This window comes from Macrotis lagotis, chromosome 8 (genome assembly GCF_037893015.1).
Source record: "Macrotis lagotis isolate mMagLag1 chromosome 8, bilby.v1.9.chrom.fasta, whole genome shotgun sequence".
NCBI lineage: Eukaryota > Metazoa > Chordata > Mammalia > Peramelemorphia > Peramelidae > Macrotis > Macrotis lagotis.
Genome location: NC_133665.1, coordinates 85,687,756 through 85,713,258, shown reverse-complemented (window position 1 = coordinate 85,713,258; position 25,503 = coordinate 85,687,756). Strand labels below are relative to the sequence as shown.

Genomic DNA, 25,503 nt, shown 5'->3' with positions numbered 1-25,503 from the left:
ACTCCCCCCCAATTAATCAGGAGTATTTGAATATCCTGAGAATAATTAATCTAAAAAAGTAATAGATAAGAACAATACATTCTGATTGATTTACTATAATACATCACAGACAAGTTGTTGATTGCCCCCATTTCAGCCTTTGCAGTTTGTCTAACTAGGTCCCTAGAGCCAAATCTTAAAGTAAGAAACAATTTGGTACACCTCTCCATAGACACTTCCCTTCCTTTCCCATATCTGTCTGCTAGCCCTGAAACTTGTTTGGGAGAGAATTCCTGAAGATGAAAGATTTTTAAGTACATTTCTCTTTCTCTCTTTGTTTTTTCTTTCTTTCTTTCCTTTCTTTTATTTCATTCTTTCCTTCCTTTCCTTTTCCCTTTTTTTGTTCCTTCCTTTCTCCTTCCTTCCTTTCTCTTTTGATTGGGAAAACTTATATCTAAGACAAAAGGTTTTTAAGTACATTTCTTTTTTCTTCTTTCTTTCTTTCTTTCTTTCTTTCTTTCTTTCTTTCTTTCTTTCTTTCTTATTGTTATTTAGTTATATCCTTCTTCCTTCCTTTCTTTCCTCTGTTCTTTTTCTTTCTCTTCCTTTCTCTTTTGCCTTTGAAGACAAAAGGTTTTTAAGTACATTTCTTTCTTTTTCTCTCTTTTTCCTTTCCTTTCTTTCTTTTATTTCTCTTCCTTACTTTTCCTTTTCTTCTTCTTTCTCTTCCTTCCTTTCTCCCTCTTCTGTCCTTTCTCTTTTGATTGGGAATACATCTGAAGGCAAAATGTTTTTAAATACCTACCTTTCTCTCTAATTCCTTCCTTTCTCTTCCTTCCTCCCTCACTTCTTCCCTCTTCTTTCCTTCCATCCTTTCTCTCTCTCTCTGTTTCTTTTCATTTCTTTTTTAAAAGAAAGTTGTTATACAATGTATGTTACATGCTGAATTTAGAACTTTCTTCTCAATTTCTAGTTCAGGCTTCCTAAAACATAGATGGACTTTAAGTAAGTACTGAAAAAATAATAATAACTCATGTTTATACAATATTTTAAGTTTTACAACATTTTTCCCTTATGAGAACCTTATGAGTTTGGTCAAGCATCATCATTTCTACTTTGCGGATGAGGAATATGAAGTAAATAGAGGTTGAGATTTGCTCAGGGTTACAGTCAGAATGATTAATCTGAGGATAATCTTTATAGGTCTTGAATCTTTGGAGAAATATTCAGTTATATACAAAATATGGACCTATAAAGGCAGAGAAACAGATGAATATCATTCTGGAAAGATTTTTACAGTTCACCCTTGAAACTGGGAAAGTTTCCACTTCACCTTCAGAGACAATCAAAGTATGGCTAATATTTATATTAGGGAACAATTACTTAGCACTACTAGTGAGCATGCGCTGTGCTAACATCACCTCATTTGATCTTCATAACAACCATGGGAGGTAGCAACTATTATTATCCTTATGTCACAGATGAGGAAACTGAGACAAGCAGAAGTCAAATGACTTGCTCAGGGTCACCCAGCTAGTAAGTATCTGAAGTCAGACTGACTCCAAGTCTCTTTCTCTATCCCCTGTATCACCTAGTTAAGCAGATTGCTCCAGTGACTCAGAACTTCAGCTAAATAATACAGGGGAGGGGGAAATCTATATCTTATCTATAAATATATGTATACACATACACATTTATGTGTATGTATAAAATATTCTTGTAAATAGGGATTATTATCATCAGCACAAATAGTCACTGATGGCTGGTTGGTAACGTGAATTCAATGATGAGAGTTGGGGACTCTGAGCAAACAGATTTCAGCAAGATGTAAGATAAAGATTCCTGAGCGAGAGAGCTTCCCCCCAAATATAATGAGTTGCATTGAGAAGTAACTAGTGTCGCCTTACGAATGATGCCTTGATACTTGTCAATGAAATTTGTAAAAGGAATATGAATGGAGGCTGAGGAGTCTTTAATTCCGGCGTGTGGGGGTATGAGTTTTGAGATCGACATAAAGCTAGCTAGAGCAGCTAGGTGGAGCAGTGGGTGCACTGGTCTAAAGTAGGAAGATTCATCTTCCTGAGTTCAAATCTGGCCTCAGACTCTTACTGGCAGTGTGATCCTGAGCCAGTCCATTAACTCTGTCTGCCTCTGCTAGAGAAGGAAATGGTAAAGTACTCTGGTATCTTTGCCAAGAAAACCCCAAATGGGGTAAAAAAGGGAAGGACATGACTAAACAACAATAAGAAGACAATCTAGCTAATAGCAGTTTGCAGATTTTAAAAAGGTAGAGAAGACTTCAGATACAATTTGACAGGATAATTCAAGATAAATGAGTCCCATAACTAGTTCTATATCCACATGTAAAAATGTGTCTAGGAAAAGAGGACTTCCACTTAAGGGGCATGTATGACTAGTTTCAAATGAAACATAGTCCTTAAATTCCCTGATATGTTTGGGGACCTGGCTGGTAGAAAGAATGACAGCTAGCATTTATGTAGCTCTTTAATGTTTGAAAAGCATTTTATTCAAATATGATTTCATTTCATCTTTAAAACAGTAACAATGTTAAGTTGTGTGCTATTATTAATCTCCATTTTAGAGATGGGGAAAATAAGGCAGAAGGAGGTTAAAAGACTTGTCTATGGTCACATTGCTAATAAGTGTCTGAGGTCAGATTTGAACTGATCCCAGTTCTGTCCATTCAGCCAAACACAGAGGATTAATATAATAATATATTAATTAAATGGACATCATATTCCTTTACATTGTGGGAAAAAGAACTTAAGAGATATAAGTCCTATTGGGCTTTCAAGCCTCAACTCATACCATGACTTTTCTAATATGTAGTCTAAATCATCTGGAAAAAATACAGGAAGGAATAAACTTAAAACTCCTAGAAATTAAGGATGCTTCATAAAATTGCTACTACTTTTCTAGCTTAGTAATGGAAATTTGCATGGTACCACATAGTGGAACTGTTTTGGTTTCAGCATATATCCTAATGAGACCTTACAATAAGGAATAGTTTATATTAAGCCTTTCTATATAGTATCTTTCTTGGTTGCTCAAGTCAGAAATGGGACACAAGGAAAAGCAACTCCCCTGGTCTAGATTAAGTTATTTGGAAAGTGAAACTTCATTTACATTCCTCTGGCCACAGAATGAATACAGTGGAGGCAGCAAGGAAGTGAGCCAACTTAGTGATGACTAGACCAGTGCTTTTCCCAAACATCTTGCCACCACTAATTAACCAGGCTGACCCTGGTAATTAATACTTGTCTGCATTCTCACTTTACTTTGTCTTTCCAGAGATTTCTGCAATGCCTATTGAACATTTAGTGGAATTAACCTGTTCCCTTGAGGACAAAAACAACAACAACAACAACAAAAAAAAACCCCAAATAAGGGCCCCCTTACATTTGTGTAGTATTTTCTGTCTACAAAACTCTCCTTCGAGTCAAACTGGCTCATTTGCTGTCCCTTACACAATGATGGCATTCCATCCCCCACTTTCACCTCATCTTTTGTTGGGAATACATTACCCTCCTCATCATGCTATTTAGCTTCCTTCAAGGTTGACCTGAAATGCCACCTCCAAAAGAAAACCTTTCAGGATCCCTATAATTGTTAATGCTTTCTCCTTACTCAAATATCTTTTATATATGTATACACATACACACACACACACACAAACTTACCTGATTTATCTTAATACAAACTGTATCCCCTTACTAGGATGTAAGCATATTGAGGGGATGGATTATTTCATTATTGTCTTTTTATACCTACTGCATATTTGATGAGGAGGGGTTAGTAGAAAACTGAATTTATGATTTCTTCAATGTAGGAAATTCCTGGCAAGGAACTCCTTGCAGCAAGGCAGGTCAATGCCTTCTCTGTAGCTTATAGTCTTAGAGATTTAATGAGAAAGTAAGTAATTTACCCAGGGTCACATATGACTGTTGAATTAAACTGGAATTATGAGCCCATCTACAAATGGTAGATGAGTAATTTATTCCAAGGTCATAGACCCAATTGATACCTGTGAGTTTCCCACCCTGATTTTCTGATTCTTTCTTTTGACTATCTTACAAATATTGATCCTCTCACTAGATATTGATTTTAAGGCAGAAAAGACCAATACTAGCTTAAGAATTCATTGTATCACCTGCTTTTCTCTCCTCCTTAGTTATCAGAGATGAAGTGAAGTTCAAAGAGATGGAGAAAATCTTGAGAAAATGTATATAACTTTCTTCTCTTTTCTGGCTCAGCATATAGTCCATCAGCTAATATTTTTCCAAGGTCAACAACATCACAGATTTAGTTTGCATTGACACTTCAGTTCTTAAATCAATACATTTTCTCTTTTATTGCCATTGTTAGGTGCTCTGAATACATAGGTGAAAATTAAAAAAAAAACAGCAAACAGATTTCCAGAGAAATTAGAAATTTTGTACAGAGCATCCTGTCATTCCATTTTCAGGATTATAATCTCAAGAGAATAGGAAGGTTCATGAAGTAGATTTGAAGACAGAGAGTTCTCATTCACCTTATAGCAGAACTATCATCATGCAAACAGTGAAGTGATTTCTGTGCCCAAAGATCTCATATGATAACACAGACACAAGAACAGAAACACATAATAGATATTCAATAAATGCTTGCTGATCATTGAAATCCTTTGCAAACAAAATCAAGTACAAATATGTCTGTTAATAAATCCAGGTACCTTTAATAATAAATATTAATAAACAAATAATGAATAATGTAATAAATAAAGGTACCTTTAAATCAATGCTAGGTTCTCACTAGTTAGAAATGCTTCAAATACATCTACTGTATCAAGATCAATGTAAGTGCTCACTGCCAGGGAACTGATTATCATCTGATGAATTGCTTTTGGTCATAATAAATCAGACTCTTTACTGAGGAACTCTTACTAAGATTGTAGTAGACAGGGAGTAGAGATTACATGAATGAAATTAAGTAATTTTTAAAGAATTGAACTATCCCTTCTTTCTCCATGTATGGAAGGGACCTATATCAGAACATAATCACAGATATGTATGTATGTATGTATATATATGTGTGTGTGTGTACAAGTATATATGTATATATACGCACATTATATGTATATATGTTCATTGATTTGGAAATTTCCTCTAATCATACAGTCTATAATGGATCCATATCTTTTCTTCATAGGATACTCTTGCTCAATATTATTCCATAAATTCAATAAAGAGGTCCATCCCATGATCTGGAGGTCTTCTTTACTGTCCACCTAATATAATGAGGTTACCAGTACAGCACTCAGGGTGTCTATCTGTCATCTTCCACTTTCCTAATGTGACCAATCTACTTTTTATTTCTAGCATAAATTTTCCTAATGGTATCTTTTATTCTTCAAAGTTCATTGGTTCTTCATGTGCCTCTCTAATAACTTCTTTATGAAATGTATTTTCATTTCTCTGGAAACTTGTTTTCCTCCATGTCTCACTGTCATATAACATCACCAACAAAATATTGGTATTATAAAGATGGGTTTTTTCTTCTGAGAGAAGTTTGGAGAGATACATCTTATAATTTTCTTAAGGAAATATAATCTATCTCTTCTTCCTCCTTCTTCTCCTCCTACTATTAAATTCCAAATTTAACTCTTCCAGTTGTGCTAACACATAATCTGACATGTAATAGATGCTTATTATATACTTGTAGGTTAATCAGTTGATTCTATCTATTCTACATATACATCTCAAAGGACAAGATCTATAGGTTTTCTATCACACTGTATGTCAATAATCTGGGCAAAAGACATTCTTCCTTAACTTGGTCTCTCCTGCATGGATGCTTAAACCAAATCTTTTTTGAGTGATTATGGCTTCTCCTTTAGGAGACTACAATATTCTACGATTTGAGTAGGACTTAAAAACATTTAAAATTGATTAGAACATGGGGGTCTCAAACTGAGATACAGAACAATTTCATTATAGGAGACCAAAGGCAGTTGCAGGACTGCTCTATAATAGTGGATTGTGAATGACTTTTCTTCTGTAGGAATTATACTATTGACTGTATGTAGCTTGGGAGCTGGAACCATGTCTTATTTATTGCCTTCTCTTGGATTATGGTGCTCTACATACACAGGTACTCAATAAACATGCCTACTTAATCATTTTGCTGGATTAGGGAATGGTTGAATGGTCATACCTAATGAGTGGTATTTTTAAATAAGTCTGTTGTGTCAGCCAACCACAAGCGCTTATTGAGTTCCTACTATGTGCCAATCATTGTTAAGGAATCTGATGTGTGTGGGAAGGGGCATTCTCCCATTAAAAATATCCTTACAAAACAGTACCTTGATATTAATCGTTAATCTTGTTTTAATTTCCCTTGGAAAAATACATTGATTTATAATGTTAATGTTTTTCCTGAATTATTTTTAACAAAGGGGTCTACTTTTATAAAGAAATATTATTTTGTGGGAAAGTAGGCTAAACTCTGTTTTATTTTTAGGCAGGCATATGAGAAGCCAAACTATGGACCACATGCCCATAACCATTACATGATGTAGTAGTGCACAATAGTTTATCCATTTGTTCTCCAATCAAATTCACCTCAGGTTTAGAAATTTACAAAAATGTATAAGTTTCCCTAACTTTAAAATTGGAATTGTGCCAATTCATCCTTATCATCTAGTGGTTTCTCTAGAGGGTAAGATATCTGGATGTCATTTGCTGAAAGATATCTTATAAATGCATGGATGAGAAGCAGAAATAGGGGCTGTGCAAGGGGATGGATGTAGGATGTCTGCACATTATAAATTTGCCATAGAAATATGTTATGATTTGATAATGTCGAGTTGAATATAAGAAAACTAAGAATATATGAAACCACAGAAGACATGCATATAGCATTATTTTCTGGTTTTGAAACGTTAAATATAAAAGGCTGGGTTTGTAGCAAGAAACTCGTTAATGATCTACATTTTAAAGGGGGTATGCTGCAGTTATCACTGCTTGATAATCCCAATATATTATTACTTTAAACACTACTGTAATACACTAATGCTCATTATGCTTATATATGCATTACTCCGTGTTTGTTTTTCATGTGTCTGACTCACTGTGATCCCCACTTGTGGTTTTCATGGCAGAAATATTAAAGTGATTTGCCATTTGCTTCTCATTTTATAGATGAGAAGCTGAGGCCAAGCAGAGTTAAGTAACTTTTCCAGGATCACACAATTAAGAATTTTCTGAGGTGAGATTTGAACTCATGAAGATGAGTCTTCCTGACTCCAGGTCTATCACTCCATCTACTGTCACCTAGCTGCCACAGAGCAAATTAAGGTACATTAATAAAACAAAAACCAAAACACTTTCTTATTTGTGAGTTTCATGAGAAGAAATGGAGGAATATGACTGAGGTATCAATAGTGTAGGCATATGGTTATAACTTTATATTTTTATGCATAATAGAGAAATTGGACAGATTCTTTTGAAAATGTCATAACATGCTAAATTTTTAAATGAATTCTAATTCTGTCAAAACAGGATTTCTTCATTATATTTTCCCTAGGTTTTGTCCCAGTGCAAATGTAACCTTAGATTTTTCCAATAGAGTACAATCAAGACTTCATAATTAATGTTTGTATGTGTGTGTGTGTGTGTGTGTGTGTGTGTGTGTGTGTCTGTGTGTGTGTGTGTGATGGATTCTTTTTTTTTTTGGATTTTTCAAGGAAATGGGGTTAAGTGGCTTGCCCAAGGCCACACGGCTAGGTAATTACTAAGTGTCTAAGGTCAGATTTGAACCCAGGTACTCCTGACTCCAAGGCTAGTGCTCTATCCACTATGCCACCTAGCTGTTCTCAGAATAATGTTCTTAAATATATATGTTATATATGATACATATAATATACATATACACATATATATGAATAGGGTAACAAAAGAAACTAATTATATTGAAATACAATTATCAAAACATAAAAACATTCATGGAACCTAGGTGAAGAACCTTTCTCTAGAAGTTTTTACATAGTAGGACAATTTTTCACTAAAGATCCATTGTTATTTATTTTTATGTTTCCAAAGACATGTTCCATGTTACATGTTCTGTGTAACAACTTTGTAAGGTAAGAGCTAATATCACTATTATCTTTATTTTATAAATAAAATAATTGAGACTCTAAGAGATAAATCTGAGATTTTTGATTGGCCCATGGTCATAGAACTTGCTTGTCAACCCAGATCTCCAGACCACAGGTTGCCAGCAGCATTATTTCTACTGTGTTAACTATCAGCCAGGCATATGAGAAGCCAAACTATGGACCACATGCCCATAACCATTACATGATGTAGTAGTGCACAATAGTTTATCCATTTGTTCTCCAATCAAATTCACCTCAGGTTTAGAAATGTCAGGAAGAATCTAGCTAATTTCAGGAAGACTGATGATGCATTTTTTGTCATCACCTCATGAAAACTGTATATTAATTCAGTTATGAAGTAGTTGTGACCTCTACCCCTGAAAAGTAAATCTTTGTTGATGAAATAATAGAAATAAAGATATTTCCTAAATTTACTAATTCAATAGATTTACTAAAATGCAGTAGATAAAGTAGATAGATGGGAGTCAGCCTTGAGCTCAAATCTGGCCTCAAACAATTACTAGCTGTGTGATCCTGAGCAAATCACCTTTGCCTGCCTCAGTTTCCTCAGTTGTAAAATAGGGATATAACCTACCTTCTAGGGTTATTGTGATAATATTTCATGTCACATGATAGATGCTTTAAAATGCTTATTTCTTTCCTTTATTTGTTGAGGATGCTATGGAATGGCAAAAGGATTTTCATATGCCTTCAGAAATAAAAAGATTGTTTTCTATTGCTCCTTAATTATCTGTAGCTGGCAGGTTTACTTAATTAGAAAGCATGATGATAATGAGGTCAAATATGCAGGCCCTATTCCTATAAGGGCTGCTTAGCTACACTCTGACTCTATTTTATCCTAGGCCAGCTGTCTCACTGTGTAGGCCATTGATCTCCAGGGGGTCAGATAATGAGGTAGATTCAGTATAAATGAAACTCCTATTGACAAGCAATTGTCAATGTCATTTTTTGTGTGAGAGGGGGCATATTTCAACAATCTAGAAACCAGTGTACTTTCTAGAATTGAATTTATATAGCATGGATGAATTTCTATAGATTAAAAAATTACATTTCATTTTGATTACATATTGCATTGAAGTTTAACTATATTGGAAGTTTTACTAGAATTTAAAAAGTATAACAAAAGTCTGTGGATATTATAATAAACATAGACTTTCCAGAGAAAGAAATACACAAGTTAATCATTTTTCTGATTTTTGCCAGATTTGAAAATGTCACATGGGAAGCTATATTTACTCCAGAAAATTTGAAAAGATAGGTGGGTCAGTATCTTTTTCCCCTTTTGCTTTGAATTACCTGTCCAGCAAGTTACTAAAAGCACTTGATTTAATTTTATGCACATTGAAGGACATATTTTCTACAAATGTATTATTACTGACACTTTTACTCCTTTATTATTATGGGAGATCAACTGAGAAGAGAGTTGCAGATTAGAACTTGGAGCTCAAATTCAACACTTTTATTTTACAAATAGGGAAAAAGTTTAGCAAGGGCAAGTGATTTGCTGGCAGACAAAATGGTACCTAAGTAAGGAGCAAAACTACAATTCAAACTGGTTTGACTCTTAATTCCACTATTCTCAGGCTCTTTCTAAAAGAACATATTTTTAAAAGCCTGAAGACTGGAGTCTTAATTTACTTTGAAATGTCTGTATTGTCTTAAGGGAGTGGATATCCATTTCACCAGTGTTTTTATGTCCATGTGTACTCTACAGTGGATTTAATCAATCTAAAGTTTTTCCATTTAGCTTGTTTAACATTTCGAGGGAACCAGTTCAGTATACTACCCATCACTTATCTTCCAGTTTCATTTTATAATTACTCTATATATTCCTTTTTTTCAAGTCATTCTTATTCCACTTTTCCTTTGCAAGTCATCTGGGATAACGAACTACAGCTATTTAGATTTGCCAGTTTTTCCTATTGTACTTAGATCTAGTCAACTGGAATTTTGATCCTCTTATTGCCATGCCTTGGATTCTTGAAACTTATACCAATGGAACACAAGCTCTGACTACATTCTGCCATGTTGCAAAGGTCCAAGTTTAGTCCTGGCAATAGACAGTCTCCTCTTTGAGGTACAAATTAGTTAATTACCCAAAGTCTCATCATCATAGGGTGATGATTTTTTTTTGGCTGTGGTGACAATGTGCTAAGTGATCAAAATGCCACTCAGTTACCAATAGCAGAAATATTTGTTTCTTGGCTAAGTAAGAAGATTTTATTTGAGGTTTTCATTTATTCTTCAATTCCCTATTAGTTTCTCATCTCAATTGACAGGCTCAACCAACAATAACATTCGTGTCACCAAAAGTTTTCTTCAGGGAACAGATGGGAATTCATGCATTTCTTATTAGTTTCACGAGACATATTTTGGTTTTTTTCTTCACAGATCATTGGTGGATGTCAGTCTAAAGATACCAGACCAAAAAAACTATTGAGATTTCCCATATAGGTCTTTTCAGTGTGATACTGTTAAGTAAGCCTTACAGTGTTACCACTATGTACAATCAAACATTACAAACTTAGGAAACTATATACCCAAAAGGAAGCAAATAAATGAATTATGAAGGGAGTTAGTATCCACACCTTCCTTATATGGTCATATGGTCATTTGCTTTAAGATCTCTAGCATTGGGGAAATCATCACATCTCCAGGGAGCCTATTCTATTTTTGGATAGCTCTAATTAATAGGAATTTCATTCACATCTGCTTCTCAGAAACTTCTACTCATTGTTTTATAAGAAAAGACCCATTTTTTCCTATATGATGACCCTTCAAATGCCAAAAGTCAGGTATCATGTCTCAATGTAAATCAGGTGCTTAGTAAATTTTCCCTTGAATTGAATTGTTGAAAAGTTTCTTCTAAGTTTTACTTCTGCAGACAGGGCATCACCATTTCCTTGAATCAGTTCTCCTATTGCATGGTTTCCAGTCTCTTCATCTTCTAGGCAGTCTTTGTTTAGGAACATTCCAGTCATCAAGTAGAATGTCTTAGATGTGATGATAAGAGACACAATATGTGACTCTTGGGATGTGTTCAAACAGGGTAAAAGCAGGATAGATATTTTCTGGATGATGGATCATGACAAATTTAAATCTAGGACAATTAGGGAAGACTTTTAATTTGTTCTATTTCATGTTTTATTATTCCTAATGATTTTAATCATACCTGGATTAATTATAAGAAGTACTTTCCATTGTCAAATGATATTTTATTGGAAAAAGAATATTCTAGCAATTCTAATTTAATGGTTTGATGATAGCTATAGAAATAGATTACACAATTTAAAAAGTGTGGTAATCACTATGGTAAGGAAGTTTTTTCCCCTCATTAAATCCTAAGGCTTGCTTCCACTAATCCATGGTGTTGATTCTTCATCTCTCATCTGCATTCTGACTATAGAACCAATATTCAACCTTTCCAAATCTTAGTTAAAGTCAAGATTCCTTTTTCTCCTTTTCTCTTTCGGCTTTCCATTCCCATTTCCCTTTCCACTTTATCTTTCCTTTCCCTTTCCCTTTCCTTTCGTCTTCCCTCTTTTTCTTACTCTTCCCCTTCCCCTTTCTCTTCTTTTCCCTTTCCTCTTTGCTCTTCACCTTCCCCTTCCCTTTTGGTTTTTCTGAAAAACACCTGGTACTTTTTGGAGATACATATTAACACACAATGCTATTCATGCATTATTACTATCATTGCTGTTACAATTGTTTAAATGATTATATTGACAAACAATGGTAATAATAACTGACATTTATATGATATTTTAAAGTTTACAAAATGTTTCTCAAACATTGTCTCTTAGGAATCTCACAACCACCCTGTGAGGAAGACTATAACTCTGGGTGGTATTGCCTCTATTTTTCTGATGAGGCAATGGAGACTCAGAGAGATTCAGTAACTTGCCTGGGGCACCACAGCTGGTTAATGTCAAAAACTTCAAAGGAGGATCAGTCCTTCAATCCCTCTGCCACCTCCTTCCCGATTCTGATTCTAGAATACCATCGACTAAATCATGTTAGTTCTCTACACATGACATACTAAAATACTAAAATGATAATTATATTATTAATTAGAAATTTACTCCTTTAGGATTAATATAAGAACAAATGACTATTTTTTTTGATTGGTGAAAACAATCCTGCCCTCCAACCATTACCCTAAACACTTTAAGCCTCTGTAATAGGAGAGAGTATTCCCTATTTTGGTGCAGAATTCCATCCCTCCATGCCTCAGTACACAATCTTAGTGAGTTGATGTGGCCAATAATCCTAATTAGCAAGTGGCCATTCTTCTGGTGATGCCTTCTCCAAGCTTATTTGGTTGATCCTTGAAAGACATAGTCATACTCTATTACTGAGTGCATATTCATTGCAAATTTAATAAAAATGGCTCTGTGTGTGTATGTAATTATGATTTAGGAAAATTAAATTTCTTCCTACTGCCTTCCCCTGTGAGATTATCTTTCATCTGCTCTATATACAGGATGTCACAAAATAAATATAAAGCTTATTTTAATTAAAACATAAAATGGCACTAAGACTTTTGCAACCCACTGTATATGATGAACATGTTTAAGTGTGTACTAAGTATATTCTAAGTTATTTGCTTGCTGACTCTCCATTTGAATAGGAGTTCCTTGAGGGTAGACTATTATTTGTCTTAACCTTTGCTTGGCATAAAGTAAGTTCTTTTCCCCCCCTACTTTATTTAAGTAATAAATGTCTCTTGATGAACCATTTTCATGTAATACAATACATAAGCACCACAGAGAACAGAAAATCCTATTATTTATTCAGAGACCTTCCTCTAATTGTGTCTTTTCTGTCTCTGGAAATGGGACAAATTGGTTTGTATGATCCAAGCACATTAATTAATAGAAAAGCAGAAGGGGAATGGAATAAGAGAAGGATTGTTGTTCATTCATTTCCATCACACCATGACCCCATTTGGGGCTTTCTTGGCAAAGATACTGGAGAAATTTGCCATTTTCTTCTCCAGATCATTTTATAGATGAGGAAACAGACAAATAGGGTCAAGTGACTTGTCCAGGGTCACACAATTAGCAGTCTACCCACTGTGTCACCTAACTGCTCATAAGAGAAAGGGGAGGTGATAAAAGGGAGGGCAGATGGAAGATAAAGGGGAGGGAGTGGTCATAAGTAGAACAGATTTTTGAGAAGGGATTAAGGGTAGAGAGAGAAAGAGAGAGAGAGAGAGAGAGAGAGAGAGAGAGAGAGAGAGCGAGAGAGAGATGAGAGAAACAGGAGAAAAAAGATGGAGGGAAATGTAAACACAATTGTGACTATGATGAACTTACTCATGAAATGGAAATAGAAGAATTGATTAGAAATAAGAATGTAACAATATGTTAGTTATAAGAAACATTTGAAACAGAAAGTCACACAGGCAGATTTAAAATAAGGAACACAGTAGACTAGAACAGTTTACTATGCTTAAACTAAAGTAAAAAAAAATCATGGGGAGCAGCAGTCATGATCTCAGAAAAAGCAAAAACAAAAATTGACCTAATTAATAGAGGTGATTGGGCACTGAGTATCACAGTTAATAGAAAACCTGGCCTGGAATCAGGAAGACTCTTCTTTATGAGTTAAAATCTGTGTCAAACACTTACTGTGTGACCCTAGGAAAGTCATTTAACTCTATTTAACTTAACTTCTCATCTGTAAAGTGAGCCTGCAGAAGGAAAAGGCAAACCACTCCAGTATCTTTGCCAAGAAGATCCCAAATGACATCATAAAGAGTCAGACACAACTGAAAAAAAGACTGAAATGGCGTCATAAAGAGTCAGACACAACTGAAAAAAAGACTGAAAAACAACAAAAGTTGCTAATCAGGGAAATGTTTTGGTAAAAGGTACTTCAAACAATGAAGTAATACCAAAAAATTTTATGGCAAGTTTCTTTGATTTCTCAAATATATAAGGAATGGAGTCAGATTTATAAATATAACAATCTTTTCCCAGTGATATATGATTAAAATAGTTTTCAGAAAAAGAAATCAAAACTCTCTTATAGCCATATGAAAAATACTCTAAATTGCTATTCATTATAGAGATGTAAATTAAAACAACTCTGAGATACCACTTTGCACCTATTAGAAATTAAAAAATGTTAGAGGATATGTTGGATCCACTAATAAACTGCTGTTGGGGTTGTGAACTAGTCTAACCTTTCTGGAGAACAATTTGGAACTATAACCAAAGAGCTATAAAACTGAGCATACCTTTGACCTAGTAATACCACTGCTAGGTTTGTATCCCAAAGAGATCAAAGAAAAAGGAAAAGTACCTGGAGGTTAAAAAAATATTTAAAGCAGCTATTTCAAAATATGTACCAAACTTAGTTTACTCTTTCCAAAGCCCCAAAGAAAATTATGTGCTTCACTTACTTGCTGCTAAGGCAGCGTCTCAGTGAATAGGAGGCCCCTCCTCCACAAGTTCGAGAGCATTCACTCCATGGACCCCAGGCATCCCACAATGTATCTCGGTCTTCTTCAGATCGAGCTGTCCTGGAACTCTGAAAGAGATATAATATTTTCAATGGTGTGTGTCCCAACTCTTGTCAAAGTGCTTTCAAACATTAAGCATCTTCAAACCCATCCTAAAACATAGTTTATAAATTTACTTTAGAATTAGGAGACACTTTTATAGCATGCAGAACATGTTACAAGGTAGTATATGTGCAGTAATTACTAGAGGATTAACACATGTCACTGGACTTGTACATAAGTTTCCAGTGTCCAGATTTATTAAAAAAATTCAATACTTTTATAAAATCTGTGAGAGTTGTACTGTGCTTTTCCTATAGATAAAAATTCATGGGATGGATGAATTTACAGTCTACAACCTCCTTTACGAATAATATCAGAATACTACTTTAAGTTTTGATCTGCAGCTTAACTGGCTTTAGAAAACTGAGCAAGTAATTGAAATTTCCTAGGCCTCAATGTTCTCACTTATAAAATAGTGAAGAAGTCAACTATCTCAGAGGATTTTGTAAAAAAAGCAATAATCACTATAGAAATGGGACTTATAATTACTGGTTAAAAATGGAATTTAATTGTTAAATTTCTTATTCAAATACCAAATTATGGGTTTATAGAGCAAATTAATTAAGATCTAGTTGCAGTTCAGGGAGATATCTCAGTTTTCAGGCATAGTAACAATAATCCACATTTTAAAATTACTTTAAAATTTATAAATTTATCATTGCCTTGCCTCAGAAGGTAACATTTGGGATGAGTAAGGGAAAAAGAATAGAAGGGTTCTAGACTCATGATTTCATTACTGTGAGTGTTGAAATGCCCCTCCATGGATACACATTGATAGCTTCTCTGTAAGTTACAATTTTATAGAGTTTTTTTGGAGTATTGGAGAGGTTCATTGACATGTACTTCCTTGGTCACTCATCTAGATGTGACATTTGAACTCATGTTTTTTCCCCTCCAGTACATCATTAGTGTATCCTTATTTTACAGAAAGGAAACTAGGACTCAGACAGTTGCAGGATTGAAATCCAGGTCAAAAGATGTAAAGTTAAAAGGAACTCATTGAGTCTAAATCCTACTCATTTTACAGATGAGGAAAATCAGCCAGAGCAAGGTGTAGAGACTTGCCCAGCAAAACAGAGCTATAAGTTCCTGAGGCAAGATTCAAATTCATATCTCTCTTGACTCACAGTTCTCTATGCATTATGCTCCATAGTTATCTCAAAAGTCATTGCACTTTCTATTCTACCACAGGGCTTACTGGCTTTTTTCTGGTATGGAACTTTCCAAATACATAAAATGCCAAATTTGTTTGGTGATGTGACCAGACTGTAATTTCCAGTTTCTATAAAATACAAAATGGCATAGGTAACAGAATCACATCTGCCACACAAAAAGCCCTTCCTTACAGAAGAAAATATTTATAGAGCCTTGATGCCTGTTTTATAGGCTTGACAAAATCAATCTCTAATCACAGCAATATGGAGCACTGTTTTTTCAGGGCTCAATTAAATAGGAGGGTGGGGAAAGAAGAATTAAACAACTATTAGACTGACTTACCCCTTTTCCATAAGAGTACACATTCACAAATGTTTCCTTTACATGCTTCCTACATAAATGCCCAATATTTAAAGTCCATTGAATATCACAATACTGTATGTCACTCTCTAACCTGACTTTTGCTAAATTTAAATCCAATGGATTGATTTTCTGTGCAAGATTGGTAGGAAGATTAGGCAGTTTTGGAAATGATGTTTGATCCACTTATTGCATATGTAACAAATACAAATTTACTAAATGCAATTTCCCCTTATTTTGTTCAAATAAAATACAACTGAAATTTGAATCAGCCTCTATAATTGCTAGGATAAATGAAGTGATTAAAGTGAGCAAGATCAGTGATTATAAGCTATGACTATATCCAGTCCCTACAGCTGCAAAAAATCAAATATGCAACATTCACAGCTGTACTCCATCCCCAGATGCAATCTTATTAGCATTTACATGTGAGATAAGAGGCCCAGAAAGCCAGTTTATTAAGGTTATTCCAGCTGGCTGCTCTCTGGATAAGATTTTTGAAAAATGAAAATATGTGACTGTTATTGTGTTTTTGTAGAGAAACAAATGGTTTCAAACTCTGTGTTGACCTTTTTCCCCTCTCCTGGTCACATGTCTCATTTGAGGAGCTGTTAATAAGGGGTCCAAGGTGTTGCTTCCATGACTAACCACGCTTACCTCATCACCGATGCCAAGAGAGGCACAAGGAAGCAGACCCATCGAGGGGCCACGTCCCTGTGAACGCCTCTGCACATCTACCCAGCGGAGGCGCATGTGCCTGCTATTTGCATTCCAAGATTTGTTATAAGACATATATTCCCAGAAAGCATGTGGTCTCAAACTGGAACAAACTCCAAGTTTTCTTTTAACAAGTGGAATAAACATAATTCATTTCAACTGAATCCATGTTTAATGTTAAGGAAAGTAAAGTGATTTTCCTCTTCTTTAACTCTGCCAGAACTCAGCATCTACAATCAAGAATGATATCCTTGCAATGCCTTTAAGGCCATTTAAAATCTAACGTTTGTTTATTGCCTTTTTTAAGAGGGCCCTCAGTATAAGCACATAACATGCCTAATCCAGTTAGGACTTGTTTATTACTTTAAAACTTTAGCATGTGAACACCTATTTACTTGATAATAAATTAACAAAAATGTGATCTCCCGTTTTCACCTAGTGAATGAAACCAAGTCAGCTAAAAACAGGGGTGAATTAGAGGCCACTTTTGAAAAGCAATGGCCAATAATCACAATGCCTAAACACCCTCAATTCTCTTGGCTGCTTTGCTAGTGTGCTTTAAGCTTTCTTCTCCATTGTTCTAATGGATATTATTAATCTGAATGCCTCTGAACCAAGATCAACAATGCCTTAAAAATAGAGTGATAAAGAGATTATCCCTGGCTCTGTTGGAAATTTCAGTGAGTACCAGATAAGATGATGGTCTTTAGATATCAACATCTACCTAAAGAAAAAAACAGACACTGACTTTATTTTATGTTGGATGATATTTCATCAGATGGTAACATCAAAAAAAGAGGCAAAACTGAATCTAAAACCTAGATCTACCTTGTGAGGATAAGCCTATTATTAATAACCTGGGCTTGTTTCATCAGATTATTTTTTTAACATGATGGTAATATTATGGAATAATGGCACTCCTTTTTGACTCATATATTTTTGAAGTTCATTTCAGAGGGGATGGGTTTATCCATGGTTCAAGGTAATTCAATTGGATAGACCATTTAATAAGTGCCTATTATGTTCTCATTCTCAGCATTGTGCTAAATGCTAAATGAATTTAAAAGATGGTTGAAGAAATGTGCTGAAGGAGAAGGAGAAGGAGATGAAGGAGAAGGAGAAGAAGAAGGAGGAGAAGAAGAAGAAAAAGAAGGAGAAGAAGAAGAAGGAGGAAGAGAAGAAGAAGAAAGGAGAAGGAGGAGGAGGAGGAGGAGGAGGAGGAGGAGGAGGAGGAGGAGGAGGAGGAGAAGAAGAAGAAGAAGAAGAAGAAGAAGAAGAAGAAGAAGAAGAAGAAGAAGAAGAAGAAGAAGAAGAAGAAGAAGAAGAAATCTGACATTCTCCTTGGGGGTGAAGGTGGAGAGATTTCTAATTTGGTACCTAATTTTTCTGGAAGAAAAATCACTACCTTGGAGCTGTTCCAGTTAGATCAATATAAGCAAAGATCTAAATCTTTCTAGATCTATGGACCAGTCAAACTGACCATTGGAATTACAAGTACTTCCTGTCCTCAATCTACCATATACTCTGCCTTATAAATGTACTGAAGGCTTGTCAAGAGAATCTTCTCTCAACCTCAAACCAATAGGCTTCTCTAATGCCAATTGCCTAGAATACAATCTTAAGTCATGATTCATTTTATCTCTTCCATGGATAGAAGGAGTTGCCTTCACTCCTGCAATGTTGGGGTGGTTTCCTTTTCTTGCCATTACTGGTTTATCTAAATGCAACTTTAATCCTACAGTTTTGTTCTGTAGTCTCAGGGCCAATTGCAGAAATGAAATCTCAGGTGAACAGCTCCAGGCCCGACAGTTACAAGTATTTAAAGCCTTTTGAGTAATCATATGAAGCAATATTTTCCCTCTTTCTCACTGCTCAATATACTCTTAGCCTCAGATTGACCTCATATGTACAGATCTCTGCACAGAAGTCTTGTTCATTAGGGCTTGAGCAGGCTATGAAGCCCATTTGCAAGATACTGTAGGAAGAAGGAAGATTAAGGAATAAATTAGTGTAGAATTAATTATGTGCCCACAAATATGAGGAGTACATAGAGAAAAATGTATATGGTTATAATACAAATAAATATATAAAAACACATGTCTACAGTGGGCACACATGAATATTAACATACACGTGCACATTTATACATATAGCATAATGGCATTTACAGATACACATGTATATATACACACATATATACAAACATATATATATGTATATATATATATATATATACACACACACACACACACTCAAACACACATTCCAATTTTGTACCAGAGGAGTCAGAGGTGGGAGAGGTTGGGAATAAGGCAGCATGATATAATTGGGGAAGGGGTAGCCTTGGATTATTGATCAAAAGTTATAAAGGATCTTGGAGATAATCTAGTAAAACTCCATTTTACAGATTAAATCTGTAATGCCAAATCAGACAAGTTCAGACTGGTCTGTGACCATGGGATAGTCATTTTGCTTCTCATATCCATCTGTAAAATGGGGCTAGTCCTACTTGTCCTGATGATTGACCAGAGAAGTTGTGAGGAAAATGTGTATAATCCTTAGAAACCCAAGTTATTTTCAATAAAACAATAATAATTCAAGTTGTACAGAATTAAGAGTTTTTAACTAGGAGACAAAAGTAAGAGCTATTACAAAATCTAATAAGATTTTGTAAATTTGGGTTTGTTAATAAATATTTGCTTAGTGAATTGAATGAATCTATATTTTTGCGTTTGAGTTTTATGGCTATGGATTGTCGTTATACTTCTGTCTATGCATCAAAGAACACTGCAATCTCTGAAGAGAAATGAACTGAAAGATTACCTTGAGAATCCTGGGAGAAGCTCTGGATGGACACAGTTTGCAGTTGATTAGGAAGAGTCAAGGGGAAGTAGAATAAAGAATTCTTTCCAAGAAATGGATGAGCAAAAAAGGAGGTTGGGCTGGGTACATTGTGAAAGCAAGTCATCAACTGGCATATTTGCAATTGAAGGAAGGAAGAAAGAAAGGAAAGAGGGAAGAAAGGATGGAAGGATGGAAGGGAAAGAGAAAAGAAGGAAAGGATCATTAAACACTTAATACATGCCAGGCATGTGCTAAACAATTTACAATTATTATCTCAAAATTGGGAAGATAAATGTTATTATTATTCCCATTTTACAGACAAGCAAACTGAGACAAACATAGATTAAGTCACTTTCTACACATGGCTGGTAAGTATCTGTGTATGGATTTAAGCTCAGGTCTTCTTGATTTCTGATCCTGTGCCACCACTTGGTGATATACATACATACATACATACATACATATATATATATATATATATGTATATATATATATATATATATATATATATATATATATATAATTATTGAGAGATGTGAAAACTTCAAAGATCTATGCTATGGTCAAGCCATTAAGCAATTAATTAATTAATTAATCATAGCAGTTGTTAAGTACTTAGTAATTAATATCAGGGCCTGGATAAATCATTGGAAAAACAAACAACAGTGCCTGACCTCAAGGAGCTTACATTCTCATGGGGGCTGGTGGGAGAGGGTGATTTACAAATTAGTACATTCAAGATGAAGACTCAGTAGATGGAAGGTAGCCAGAATCCTACTGTAAGATTAGTACTGGGATACCTGAGTCTGTTTTAACTCTCACAGAATAGACACAACATTTGTTTTTTAACACATCTGGAATTTCATGGGACAGTACAAATGAATGTCATATAACCTCTAAATGAAAGCAGCTTGAACAAAAGAAGAACTCTAGCCATGATGAGAGAACCATCTTTCTGTAGCATGAGTATGTTTATTCTGCATATGTATTAGGGAGTAATGTGCTTAAAAAACCAGACAGATCAAGTATGTGAATCTTTAGGAATGGATATAGTTAAGAATAAACAGTGTGGTTATAGTACTGAGTTGATGTTTGATTTAAAATTTTTTGTGAAGTTACATTTCAAACTCAATTATAGAATCATTATTTTATATAATCTCTGCCCCATGATAACTTTGTCCTCGCATAAAATGTAGGCAAACTTTATAAATGCATACTATTTGGATTTCAACAACAATTTATCCAGCAGCTACTTGAGTGTGACCAAGTAGTCCACAACTGCCCAGAAATCTTCCTCCCACTAGCTCCTGCTTCACCCCCAACTCACATGAAGAGAGAATTTCCTTCTTTTTGCCAAGACAAATTCCTTTACCCCCATGATCCCACCACTATCTCCATCACAAATATCATCATCACCATCATCACCATCAACACCATCACAATCATCACTATCACCACCACCACCACCACCACCAAATATTTGGTAAGCACTTGTCTAACAGTCACTGCCCTAAATAGTGGAATTTTAGAAACATGAGCTGAGTTTTGAAGGAAGCCAGGAAGGTAGAAGCCAGAGGTGAGGAGAGCATTCCAGGTATGGAGGATTGGCCAAGAAAAAAGTACTCAGTCTGATGATAGAGTATATTAAAGATGAAGTAAAGGGCAGTAAAGTGTAAGAAGACTGGAAAAGTAGGAAGGTAATTGTTGCAAAAGTCAAACAAAATCTTCTCCATCAGATTTATTATTCTCTCATTGATCTTTAATCTCTCTCTACTTGTAACTCTCTATTGCCTACTAACTTGTACATTAACCCCTGTCCTTAAAAATAGCCTCCCTTGATCTCAACACCTCACTTAGCTACTGTCCTATATAAATATAGGACAGTTTATCTCTCCATCTTGACTGAACTTGAAAGCCGTCTACAATTAATGGCTCCATTCCTCTTTTGTCTCTCTTCTAACCACTCTGTAGTCTGACTTCCATCCACCCTCACCAATGAGCTAAAACCACCTTCTCTGAAGTTATTATTAATCTATTAATTGGCAAATTTAATAGCTTTTCTTTACTATCATCCCTCTGACACTGATAATGACCATCTTCTCTTGGATACTCTTTTTTGGGGGAGGATTTATGATTCAGTTCTCTATTATTCTCTTCCTATCCATATGATTACTTAATTTCTTTTGTTAGTTCTTTCTGCTCATTAATTATAGATGTCTGCCAAAGCTCTTGTGATCCTATGCCCATTTCTCTTCTCCATTTCTCAAGGAAATCTCATCAGTTCAGCTGTGATCTTTATGAAGTTAATTCTCAGAATTATTTATCCAACCTTATTTTCTCTTGAGCTCCAGTCCCTTACATCAACAGTTGCTTTTTGGATAATTCTAACTGCTTTTCCTACAGACATTTCAAAATGAACATGTCCAAAATAAAGCTAATTATCACTCCACCCCTTCCAAATTTGCCTGTTACTTTTGAAGGTAACATCATTTTATTCTCATAGTCATCTAGACTCTTAACCTCCACTCCTCATTTTCATTTATCCTCACATATCCAATCTGTTGCCAAGTTTTATTAAATCTACCTTCAGAACAATAACCATTTCCCTCTCTTTATTCACAACACTGCCATCCCTAATCCTGTCTTCTCACCCTGATACTGGTGATCTGAAGGACATTTACCTCTAACATAACTTTTTGTAAAAAACCCATTAGCTTTTGGATCTAGTAGCCTAAAAATATGTTTTGGAGAAAATGAGACATAGAATTTCCCAAATATTTTTTATAGATCCTGCTTAGGCAATTCAAATCATCTGATTCTTATCATAGCACTGCTATCTGGAAATATGGTGGATTGCTAATGATACTATGCAGGATGTTTCATACTACTTCAAATGTGTCCCTTGCTTCTTTTTTTTTTTCATGGCTATTTGAACATTCTTTAATGTGTATTCAAAGTTCCTCACTCTTTATAGATATTTTTTCAGTAACAATAATAATAGTGACAGCTTATACTTGCAAAAAAGTCTTTTTGCCAAAGTCTTTATTCTTTTTTTTGAATAATTTTTCAAATTCATTTTTTATTCTCATTTTGTACAATTTTTTTTTACATTATTAAAATATACTTGTTTACAAGTAAACAAAATACCCCTCCCCCCATGAATATAGATAGACTTGCTTGGGCAAAAAAGTAAAGGGGAGAGAAAAAAAAATTAAAATAAAAAAATAGTAATAATTGTAGGTATGGCCAGGTGGCACAATGGACGAAACACCAGCCCTGGAGCCACGAGCACCCGAGTCCATATCCAGCCTTGTAAACCCAATAATCACCCAGCCATGTGACATGCATGCCACCCGATCCCCACTGCCCTGCAAAAATCAAAAAGCAAAAAAAAGACCCCAAATAAAATAAAATAGTAATAATAGTAGGGGTGGCTGGGTGGCAGACAGTGCATTGGCCCTTGAGCCAGGAGCACCTGGGTCCGAATCCGGCCCCAGACACCCAAAGATCACTCTGCTATGTGGCCCCAGGCAGGCCACCCAGCTCCACTTGCCCTGCACCCTCCCCCAAATAATAATAACAAAAAATGTGCTTCAGTCTTTGTTCCAACACCATCAACTCTGTCATGAGTGGATCACATTCTTTATGATAAGTCCATTACAAAAGTTATTTCCATATTTTTCCAACGCTGCCATTGCTGATCGCAACTCGCTCCTTTCTTATTTCTCCACTACCATGTACTATATTTTCTCTCTCCTTTCATTCTGACTCTGCTGTAGGGTCGCTGAGTGGCACAGCAGACAGATCCCTGGTCCTGGGGCCAAGAAGCCCTGAGCCCCCATATCACCCCTTAGGTCCAGAATCCACCTGGCCCTATGGTCCTGGGCAGGCCATCCAATCCCAGCCCCTTGCAAGAAGTAAAAAAGAAAGTATGTTATATCTGACCACTGTCCCCCCATGGTCCATCCTCTCCTCCTTTATTCACATCCTCACCCCTTCCCCCTGCTCCCCCCTCCTTCTTACTCCAGTTGTCTATACCCCATTGAGTATATTTGCTGTTTCCTCTCCTAGCCATCTCTGATGAGAGCAGAGGTTCCCTCATTCCCCCTTGCCTCCCCCTTCCATATCATTGAAATAGCTCATTGTAATAAAAAAAATCTTATTATGTGAAATATCTTGGACTATTCCCCCTCTCCTTTTTCTTTCTCCCATTCCATTTCCCTTTTTTTCCTATTGACTCCATTTTTACACCATATCTAATCTTTGAATTCAGCTTTCTCCTGTGCTTCAACTATAAAAGCTCCCTCTACCTGCTCTATTAACTGAGATGGTTCATATGAATATCATCAGTATCATTTTTCTATACATGCAGTTCATCCTCATTAAGTCCCTCATATTTCCCCCCTCTCCTCCAATCTCCATGCTTCACCTGAGTCCTGTATCTGAAGATCAAACCTTCTGTTCAGCTCTGGCCATTCCAAAAGGAACTTTTGAAATTCCCCTGGTTCATTGAAAGTCCATCTTTTTCCCTGGAAGAGGACATTCAGCCTTGCTGGGTAGTTCATTCTTGGCTGCATTCTAAGCTCTTTTGCCTTCTAGTATATTGTATTCCAAGCCCTATGAGCTTCCAATGTAGTTGCTGTTAAGTCCTGTGTGATCCTGACTGCAGCTCCACAATATTTGAACTGTGCCCTTCTGGCTGCTTGTAATATTTTCTCTTTGACTTGGGTGTTCTGGAACTTGGCTATAACATTCCTGGGGGTTGGTTTTTTGGGATCTCTTTCTTGGGGGGATCGGTGGATTCTCTCCATTTCTATCTTGCCCTCTGCCTCTAGAATATCAGGGCAATTTTCCTGTAGTAATTCTTTGAAAATGATGTCAAGGCTCTTTTCCTGATCATGACTTTCAGGTATTCCAATAATTTTTAAATTATCTTTTCTAAATCTGTTTTCCATATCAGTTGTTTTTTCAATGAGATATTTCACATTTTCTTCTAATTTTTCATTTTTTTTGGTTTTGAAGTATTGATTCCTGATTTCTGGTAAATTCATCAATCTCCCTGAATTCTATTCTTTGTCTGAAGGATTTGTTCTCCTCAGAGAGTTTTCTTATCTCTTTTTCCATCTGGCCAATTTTGCTTTTTAAAGCATTCTTCTCCTCAATAACTTTTTGAACTGTTTTATCCATTTGACCTAAGCTGGTTTTTAGCATGCTATTTTCTTCAGCATTTTTTTGGATTTCCTTGACTAAGCTGCTGACTTCATTTTCAGGTTTTTCCTGCATCTCTCTCCTTTCTTTTCCCAGTTTTTCTTCTAACTCCCTCATTTGATTTTCAAAGTCTTTTTTGAGCTCTGTCATAGCCTGAGCCCAATTTTTGTTTTTCTTGGAGTCTTTAGATGCAGGAGCTTGTGCTTCCTCATCTTCAGACTGAGTATTTTGATCCTTCTTGGGCTCATTTGCAAAATATTTCTCAATGGTCTTCCTCTTGTTTCTTTGCTTGTTCATTTTCCCAGCCTAAGCCTGTTTTTTTTTTGGGTGCTTCCTGAGCTTTTGGGACACTCCCACAAGGGTCTCAGTGTGTGAGGTTCTGTCCTCCCTCCTGGTCTGTGAATGAACATAAGCACCCCCCTCTGCCACGGGGCTGAGGTGGGGGGGCCCTGTTGTTTTATGGGGGGGCCTAGACTGGGATCAGGATCTGAAT

The 25,503-nt window shown here is 35.6% G+C and overlaps 1 protein-coding gene across 5 annotated transcripts in view; it reads right to left on the bottom strand.

The window, feature by feature from the left end:
- ADAMTSL1 (ADAMTS like 1) overlaps window positions 1-25,503 on the bottom strand; it is a 1,134,116-nt gene that overhangs the window by 348,559 nt on the left and 760,054 nt on the right. For all 5 annotated transcript variants that reach the window (XM_074197566.1, XM_074197568.1, XM_074197565.1 and 2 more), the window contains one exon: window positions 14,565-14,692. In XM_074197566.1, the coding sequence (XP_074053667.1) occupies window positions 14,565-14,692 (128 nt within the window). The remainder of the gene's footprint in view (window positions 1-14,564; window positions 14,693-25,503) is intronic.